Genomic DNA, 9,821 nt, shown 5'->3' on the forward strand with positions numbered 1-9,821 from the left:
TGCCACCATGCCTGGCTAATTTTTTGTATTTTTAGTAGAGACAGGGTTTCACCGTGTTAGCCAGGATGGTCTCGATCTCCTGACCTCAAGATCTGCCCGCCTCAGCCTCCCAAAGTGCTGGGATTACAGGCGTGAGCCACCGTGCCCGGCCTGTTTTTTTCTTAAATTACTTTTGTCACTTTTCTGCTTGGTATCCACTCCCATAGCTGGTTGATACATGACTGCCCCTCAGATCCAAAGACAGTGTTCCTGACTGTCACTGGTGTCTAGGACAGACAAGACCAATTTAACACCACCACCCTTTTTAAATTCCCCATCAATGGGAAGTTTGTTCTTGGATTGGCAAGCTTGAGTCCTGACTTCCTGGAGGCTTCCTCTCTAATATTAAACATACCCTCAAAACCTACCCATAGGATATAGGGACCATTATTTTTGTACAAATAGGGACATGCGGTGCCCCAGATTTCTACTTGTATTTTACAAAGAGAGATAGAGAGAAAATAGATATAATGCAGTTTGGTGACAGGAAGAAAAGTGGATTTTGATGGGCAGAAGGCATGGTCAGACATCGTTGTCGTCAGTACTGGAGTGAGACATTATTTCCTGGACTTAGACATTCACATAATTGGGACAGACATAGAGAGGATGTGTGGATGTGCAGTCAGCAGAGACTGGAAGCGCACAGGAGACCTGGAGAGGAAGGTGAACCAGGCGATGCCAAAGAGCCAGGATCTCTGCTGGATCAGAGCCCACAACATTGGGGGAAAACACATCCCTTTAAAAGATGATAAAAACTACAGACTTGCCCTCCAGAAAAATGCTTATATGAACCTATCCCCTGAACTTGGATCAGTTTTAGAAAATCACAGATCCCTAAAGTTTTCTGTCTCTACTGGGACCCTGCCTTCTGAGTCCCTAAGCCTCAAAGATTACATCCAGCTTATAGCTGGGCATCTTTGCTGCTATGCAGCTATAAACCTGGGAAGTGTAATTGACCAGCAGGCTCTTCCCAGATGAGGCCAAAAAAGAATAAATAAATAAATAATAGGTTAAGAGCATAGGCTCTGGAATCAGACTGATCTGCACACCAACTCTGCCACTTCCTAGTGTAAGACCTGGGATAAATCACATAACTTCTCTGTGCCTCAGTTTCCTCATTTTTCAGAGTAGCGACTACCCCATAGAAATGTGGGGAGGATCCATGAGTTAATTCAATGTAAAGCATTTAGAAGAGTGTCGGCCACATAGTAGGTGCTCATTGAGCATTAGGCATTACTAATCAAGCTGGAAGCCATATAAGCCATCATGTGGTATGGGAGCCAGACGCAGGCCACTCCAGAGCAGCAGCCAAGATGAGGCAGTTCTGGAAAATGGGAAGGGTGTCCCCTTTGGCCATGCTGCTTCTGCCACATTCATGCTGGTCAGCTGCTCATCCTTAGGAGCAGGCTCTAGGTGGGAGAACCAGGGGGCTACTTGTACCACCCCTGATCCCACTGGCCAGAGTGAGAGCAAGGCAGCTGCCACCACTGTCCTGGCTCAGATGTCATAGTCAACACTGGAGAAAAGAGTGTGTGCTGCCCTTCCCAGACAGAGGGGGCCTGATTTCTCCTGGGAGTGCCCTCCTGTGATCCAGCCTGTCCCCAGCCCCATCTCCCCAGTCACAGTCCAGCAGTTAACCCAGGGACTGGAGGGTCTTGGCAAAAGGGGAACACCCAGCCTGGATATCTAAAGCTTGACCGTCCCCTGTCCTTTGACCCCCGCAGGCTTGGGTGGGATGAGCAGCAAGCGAATCACCATCAACAAGATCCTGTCCAACGAGAGCCTCGTGCAGGAGAACCTGTACTTTCAGGTGAGGGCAGGGCATGGGGTGCAGGGCCAGAGGGCCCCTGGGAGGGATGAGGCTCAGGCCCTCACATCCTTGGGCCTTCCGTAGAGAATGGCCGAGGGCTCAGGAGCTCCTGACCCGGAGCACAGCAGCGCGGGGAAGAGCCTCCACCAGCATTCAGCCAGCCTCCTTGCTTTACTTCTGGCCTAAAGTCCCGGGGTTAAAGGAGTGCCAAATTGTGCCGCCCCTCACTTGGGACAGTAGGCCCATGGGCAACTCACTAAGGCTGTCTTTGGTTCTCTCATCTCTAAAAAGGGGATAATGGGGGCCACACACAGTGTCTCATGCCTGTCATCTCAGTACTTTGGAAAGCCAAGGCGGGAGGATTGCTTAAGGCCGGGGGTTTGAGACCAACCTGGGCAACATAGTGAGACACTTGTCTCTACAAAATAAATAAATAAATAAAAATTTTGGCCGGGCATGGTGGCTCATGCCTGTAATCCCAACTCTCTGGGAGGCCGAGGCGGGCAGATCACCTGAGGTCAGGAGTTCAAGGCCAACATGGCCAACAGATTGAAACTCCATCTCTACCAAAAATACAAAAATTAGCCAGGCATGGTGGCGGGCGCCCATAATCCCAGCCACTTGGGAGACTGAGGCAGGAGAATCACTTGAACCCAGGAGGTGGAGGTTGCAGTGAACCGAGATCATGCCACTACACTCCAGCCTGGGCAATGGAGCAAGACTCAGTCTCAAAAAAAAAAAAATTAAAAGGGGATAATAATAGCATCTATATCACAGGGCTGGAGCTTAAATAAGCAGTCTATGTAAAGCCCTTAGAAGTACTAGGCACATGTACACATTAGCTTTTGTTATTACCAAAATCATCAGTGTTGGGTGGCCCGAGGGGTCACTGAGGTGCTGTGTGGGAAGCAGTTAGTACAGGGACCGGCTCTAGTGAGTGCTGGGGAAATGGCAGCTGCTGCTCTGACATCTGTGACCATCCTCTGTCCTCAACCCTGGTAGACAGGGCCGGGGAGAGGCTGCAGAGGTGCCCACGGAGTGCTAGAAGTCTCTCTGGAGTGCCGGGGCCCCTGGCCTGGTGCTGCAGACTGGGATGGGGTTGACAAGGTGGCAGGTATGTGTCCCCCCTCACCTGCATGCCCTCCCTCCTTTCTCCTTCCCAGCGCTGCCTGGACTGGAACCGTGACATCCTCAAGAAGGAGCTGGGACTGACAGAGCAGGACATCATTGACCTGCCCGCTCTGTTCAAGATGGACAAGGACCACCGTGCCAGAGCCTTCTTCCCAAACATGGTGAGGCCCTGCGGACCCCAACCCTCGCCCCATGCCAGTGTAGGGCAGCCAGATCTAGAAGGACCCCTCAACTGAGGCTGTCCAATGGGGAGGCCCAGGTCCCAATCCTGGCTACACTGCTGTGTGACCTCACCTCAGGCACTTGCCCTCTCTGGGCCTCCATTTCCTCCTAGGGGTGATATGCTCGTCCTAGCTGCTTCACTGAGATACTGGGAACCCTTTTTCTTAACAGATGGGAAAGTGCTGTGCAAAAGATTAAAAGTCCTTTATGCACAGGAGGGATTCCTGTTACATAGAGGAGAGTCTTCCATAACATAGAGGTTAGAACAATACATATGCACACATGGACACATATACACACACATGCACACACATAAACACACGTGCATGTGTGGACACGTATACATACACGTGCACATAGAAACATGTGCAGCATGAACATATATACACACACGCACACACAGAAATACACATGCACACACAAATGCATACATACTCATGCATGTGTGCACATTCATACACATGTACATGTACACACTGATGCATGCATATATAGCCATGTATACATACATGTACAGACATGTGAATGCTTTTGCACACACATACATACAGAGGCAGATTGCCTGGTTTTCCGCCTCAGCTCTGCCATTTGTGAGTGACTTAGACCCACTCCGTCCCTATCCAATCACAGTTACTACTTCACAGGTTGCTGTGAGGGTTCAGTGACCTTAAGACGGGCATGTGTATAGTAGGTGCTCACTAAATGGAAGCTGTTACCATCACAATCCCCCATCACAGGTGAACATGATCGTGCTGGACAAGGACCTGGGCATCCCCAAGCCATTCGGGCCACAGGTCGAGGAGGAGTGCTGCCTGGAGATGCACGTGCGCGGCCTCCTGGAGCCCCTGGGCCTCGAATGCACCTTCATCGACGACATTTCTGCCTACCACAAGTTTCTGGGGGAAGTCCACTGCGGCACCAACGTCCGCAGGAAGCCCTTTACCTTCAAGTGGTGGCACATGGTGCCCTGACCTGCCAGGGGCCCTGGTGTTTGCCTCCTTCCCTGAGTTCTCCAGACCCCTCACATGCCCAGAGCCTTCTGCTGACATGGACTGGACAGCCCCGCTGGGAGACCTTTGGGACGTGGGGTGGGATTTGGGGTGTCTGTGCCTTGCCCTCCCTGAGCGGGGCCTCAGTGTCCTCTGAAGCCATCCCCAGTGAGCCTCGACTCTGTCCCTGCTGAAAATAGCTGGGCCAGTGTCTCTATAGCCCTGACATAAGGAACAAAACAAAACACAGCAAACCATGTGCCCAAACCGTTCCCCAAAGAATTTTGAGTCTCTAGTCTGACACTGAATGAGGGGAGAAGGGAAGGAGATTCTGGGATCGCCAGTTCTTCCAGCAGCCATGCTCTGAAAATCAAGGTAGAATCCATGGAAAGGGACCCCAGGACCCCAGGACCCTAGACGTATCTTGAACTGCCATCATCATTTCAAATCCACCTCCCTTAGGGTTTCCAGGTGGCCACCTCCAATTTTTCATTCCTTACCAATCTCTCAGATCCTCTTGGCTTTCTCTCTGCAGCATGGACACTGTTGGCTAGTCCTCCCCACTCCCTGAGGGTCCAGTAAGTTAGCTTAGAACCTTCCTGGAAATATTTCATCTGAGCAGGTTTCCCCACGTGTGGGATGCTCCTTTTACCTCATCTGTCTCATGGATGCAGGTTCCCCCGCATGCATGGGGATTTCTCCCCAGACCAGCATACTTGTGGCCTGAGAGTTCAATGTGTAAAGATGCCCCTGGTCAGCCATATCCATCCTCTCTTGCCTGGTCCTTGATTCTCTGGCCAGTCCCTGACCTTCCTCCTCCCACTGCCTTGACTTTCTTCCTTTTTATTCCTGATGCCATCTGTCCAGGCAGCTAGACAAGAACTTGTTCACCAGCAGCCAGAATCAGGCCTTCCCTGGGGCATAATAAGTGACCAGCCCCTCCTCCCAGACACCACATCCAACACATAAGGACCCTGGCCTGCCCTCCAGCCCAACAGCCAGTTTTGCGTCAGCTGCCAGCTTAGGGGTGGTTTGATTATTCCATTGAAATTCACCAGTGCATTTGCCAAAGACCCTCTCATTTGGACATATCTAGATTCATTCCTGGCTCCAAGTGAAAAGACTCAATTTCAATCTTTAAAAGTTCCTTTAGGGCCAGAAGAATAAAGGAATTATAATCCCATTTTGAAGAACCAATTTATAACCAATGAAAAGGTTATAATGTAATTATATTCTTGGAGGAACAAGATTTTCATTTGGGATTATTTCTTTCAACCATTCAACAAACATTTGTTGTATGCCCCTAAGAGCCAGGCATGGCATTGGGCTCTGCAAACACAGTGGTTAGTAGCAATCTGGACCTGGTCCCTACTGGCATGGAACCCATCAGTCCCCAACATGCAAAGTTCACATTTAAAGGCCAGCCCCTGCCCCTTCAGTGATGCGTTCTTTAGAAATGCCAGCCCACTATATTCAGAAATTCATCCTCAGGGCACAAAACTTCCAGCAAGTCACTGTCATGGTGAAATGGGCAGTGGGAGGGGGTGTTCTTTAAACAGCCCTCCTTCCCATCTAGCTGGCCAGTACCCATCCAGTGAGTCCCCAGAGCCTCCAGAAGCTGTTGTCTCCTCTCTGGGGACAGCAACTCCTGCCTTTGGAGGCCAAAGCCCCAGATCTCTCCAGCCCCAGAGCTGAAAACACCAAGTGCCTATTTGAGGGTGTCTGTCTGGAGACTTAGAGTTTGTCATGTGTGTGTGTGTGTTTGGTTAATGTGGGTTTATGGGTTTTCTTTCTTTTTTTTTAGTCTACATTAGGGGGAAGTGAGCGCCTCCCACGTGCAGACAGTGTGTCTTTATAGATTTTTCTAAGGCTTTCCCCAATGATGTCGGTAATTTCTGATGTTTCTGAAGCTCCCAGGACTCACACACCCTTTCCCATCTCACTTGCCCACCCAGTGTGACGACCCTCGGTGTGGATGTACCCCTGTGGACTCATGGCTCTTCCCCACCCCCACTTTCTATAAATGTAGGCCTAGAATATGCTTCTCTGTTGCAAAACTCAGCTAAGTTCCTGTTTCCACCTTGATGTTGAAATATCCTATGTAAGAGGGCAGGGGGTGTCGTGAAGATGGCAAGAAGAACACAGTTTCAAATTTCTGGAAAAGAGCCTGTGGTAGAGATCTAAAGATGTTTAGGGAAGAGCTCGACTAAAGAACAATGAAATAAATGGTCCAAGGGGAAGTCACATGGCTGTTGGTGTGATGTTCTTTGCTGCTTCATAGACACGGCCTGGAGTGAGGCAAGCTACATATTGGGCCTTCCTGGTCCTGCAGCCCCTGCTGTTCTGGGCACGGGGTCTGGGCTCTCAGCATAGATATCTTGAGGGTTCAGAATCCCCCACACACTCAGTGACTGCATATTACATGGCCACCCCCAAAGGTGAAGACCAGTACCTGCAATAAAGTCTGACCATGTTGTTCTGATGGGGTTCCGCAGGAGCAGACCCTGAGATGAGCATTTGACAACAAGTGATTTATTAAGAAAGGGCCGGGCACAGTGGCTCATGCCTGTAACCTCAGCACTTTGGGAGGCCGAGGCGGGAGGATCACTTGGGCCCAAGAGTTCCATACAAGCTTAGGCAACATAGTGAGATCCCCATCTCTATAAAAAATTGTAAAAAAATAGCTGGGCATGGTGGCACATGCCTGTAGTCCTAGCTACTCGGGAGGCTGACGCAAGAGAATAGATTGAGCCTAGGACGTGGAGTCTGCAGGGGGCCACGATTGTGTCACTGCACTACACTCCAACCCACATGACAGAGCAAGACCCTGTCTCAAAAAAAAGAGCCTCCAGAAGAAACCAAGATGGGAACTGGGGGAGCAGGCCAAGGAAGGGGAAGAAACTATACAAGAGTGTGAGGTGAAGCCTCAGCCCGATCCCTGGAGAGCTCTGGAGCACAAATGGCACCTCTGAGCTGTCCTGTCTGGAGGCTGAGTCTTTGTCCGTCTGCACCAGTCATTGGCTGTGGGGACTGTGGCCCTCTGAATGGGCGAGGGGGTACCAGGAGCTCACAGACAACCATCTAAAGATCACAACTGGGATTAGGAGCAAAGTCACAGGCTGGAGAAATGGGCTGCCACAACCAGAAGAGGGTCTGGGCAGGTCACCAGCCATGTCCACTGCTCTGGGTGATGCTGTGTTCTTTTAATAAAAAGCTGTTACACACAAGTATTTGTGATTTGACCCATGGTATGAAAATCCGTACAACATAACCGTGATCTAACAGGGTCTTTGTGTACAAACTCCTGAGGCCCTAAAACAGAGCCACCTGATTGGCTGCTGAGTCTAGAAGCTGCTTCCAAGTTCTTTGGGAGACACCTGGGGCCCTTCTCACTCCTTAGTCCCATCTTGGGCTTCTGGACAAATATCTTGGTGCCATTGTTTTAAAGAGGCCACTGCAAAATGAAAATCACTGGTTGACTTATTCCCAGGCTTAACCCAGGGGACCAGGCCTCTGAAATCCCCTTTTTGGGGGTTTGTTTTGTTGTTTTTTTGCGACAGTCTTGCTCTGTTGCCAGACTAGAGTGCAGTGGCATGATCTTGGCTCACTGCAACCTCCAGCTCCCTGGTTCAAGTGATTCTCCTGCCTCAGCCTGCAGAGTAGCTGGGATTACAGGCATGCACCACCACACCCAGGTAATTTTTGTATTTTTAATAGAAACAGGATTTCATCATGTTGGCCAGGATGGTCTCGATCTCCTGACCTTGTGATCTGCCCACTTCAGCCTCCCAAAGTGCTGGGATTACAGGCGTGAGTCACTGCGCCCTGCTGAAATCCCCTTTTATACCCAACTAATGTGGTCCAAGCCACTGCAAGGCCAATCTTTCATGGATTTCCTGACCCACCTAGTTCTGCAACTCCCCAAGGGATGCTGGGATGTTCAACAAGTTCATCCTGGTGATGTTTTCACATCTTGGCCAATCACCCACCTCAGGGTCACTGAGTGTCACCTTGAGACTTTCGAGCAGCACTTTCCAATAGAAATATAATGCAAGCTACATAATGTGATCTTGAATTTCCTGGTAGTCACATTTAAAAAGTAAAATGCAGGTGAAATTAATTTTAATAATATATTTTGTTTAGCCCAATCTATCCAAATCATTATCATTTCAATATGTAATCCAAATTTTAAAATTTCAGTGAGATATTTTACATTCTCATTTTTGGTAGTAAGTCTTTGAAATCTAATGTTTATTTTATACTTATATCACACATCTATTCAGACTAGCCACATTTTAAGTGCTTAATAGCCACAAGTGGCTATCATATTGGAAGGTATTGTTCCAGAATCTTCTCTGCCAGGCTGAGCGCCAATTGTGGAAATAGGCACATTCCTTAAACCCCCAGAGTCCAGCTAGTTTGACTGCAATGGTTAAGAAAAGTTTATTATTATAATACTGAAAAGAGAAATGTAAAATAGATACGAACCATCACTGGCCCTGGTATGCAGACCCTTGCCCTTCCAGAAAGTCCTCTTGTCTGAATCATGGCTGCTGCCAAGTTACCAGGACCTCCCTCTCTCTCTGCAAGGTGATTGTCTTTGGCCAAGTTCCCTCTGCCCACTGTCAAGATGGGAACGCCCCACCAGGTCCTCTCTTTACTCTCACTGTTCCTGTGGATACAACTGATTCTGCATTTAATCTAAAATGTGTACTTGGAGTCCCAGGCGAGAGCAGCTTGTTATCTCAGTTTCCTCCAGCATTCCAGATGGGATCTGAGCCACACCTTGGCATAGCCAAAACCCCATGGAAGTGGTTGGGGGGAGGTCTCTCCCCCGAAACAAAAAGCAGCCAGGAATCCATCTGCCTCACCAGTGAGATTCATGCAGGATCCTCACCCAAGTGGTATCAGATCCAAGGGGCTGATGGAAAAGTTATTAGCAACTAAATACAGTGAGTGACACCAAATGGCAGCATGTAGGATCCCTTCTCCAGCTGCACATGCAGAAAAAGGATGCCCCCAGGCAGAAAGCCCAGCTCTGCAGCCTTGTCTCAAGCCTGGTTGATGTGAAAGACCTTCACCCCATCCCCCTGGCCAGCTGGGCTCTTTTTCAGCCCTGATCTTTGAAAAAGCAAAGGTCTTCTCTGGGTAGTCTCTAAGGAAACTGCTGGGTTCAGGCCACGCCAGCTTGGCCTCGACCCCTCACCTTCCACCAGCAAAAGTCTGCTTTCTGACAGCCCTCGTTATACCCAAAGATGGCTAACAGTCTCTGACCAGCATGCTAAGGCCCCATGCGCAGGCTACTGTGCTACTGAAGAGCTGAAGAGATACGTTCAGTCTTTAAAAGGAATGTTTTGTTTTCCGGCCGTGCACAGTGGCTCATGCCTGTAATCCCAGCACTTTGGGAGACCAAGGCGGGCAGATCACCTAAGGTCAGGAGTTCGAGATCAGCCTGGTCAACAAAGTGAAACCTGGTCTCTAATAAAATACAAAAATTAGCCGGCATGATGGCAGGCATCTGTAATCCCAGCTACTCAAGAGGCTGAGGCAGGAGAATCGCTTGAACTCTGGAGGCAGAGGTTGCAGTGAGCCAAGATCATGCCCCTGCACTCCAGCCTGGGGGACAGAGC

The 9,821-nt window shown here is 49.6% G+C and overlaps 1 protein-coding gene across 2 annotated transcripts in view; it reads left to right on the top strand.

Moving 5' to 3' along the window:
* The window catches only part of PADI2 (peptidyl arginine deiminase, type II), a 51,899-nt gene extending 45,464 nt beyond the window's left edge, over positions 1-6,435 (top strand). The window contains exons 14-16 of one of the 2 annotated variants that reach the window (XM_011998468.1): positions 1,764-1,849; positions 3,013-3,141; positions 3,940-6,435. In XM_011998468.1, coding sequence (XP_011853858.1) covers positions 1,764-1,849; positions 3,013-3,141; positions 3,940-4,173 — 449 coding nt within the window. In that variant the 3' untranslated portion in view covers positions 4,174-6,435. The remainder of the gene's footprint in view (positions 1-1,763; positions 1,850-3,012; positions 3,142-3,939) is intronic. The other variant, XM_011998467.1, reaches the window with a different exon arrangement.
* The last annotated feature ends 3,386 nt before the right edge of the window (positions 6,436-9,821 follow it).

The sequence above is a fragment of the Mandrillus leucophaeus genome, unplaced genomic scaffold (genome assembly GCF_000951045.1).
Source record: "Mandrillus leucophaeus isolate KB7577 unplaced genomic scaffold, Mleu.le_1.0 Scaffold571, whole genome shotgun sequence".
Classification (NCBI taxonomy): domain Eukaryota; kingdom Metazoa; phylum Chordata; class Mammalia; order Primates; family Cercopithecidae; genus Mandrillus; species Mandrillus leucophaeus.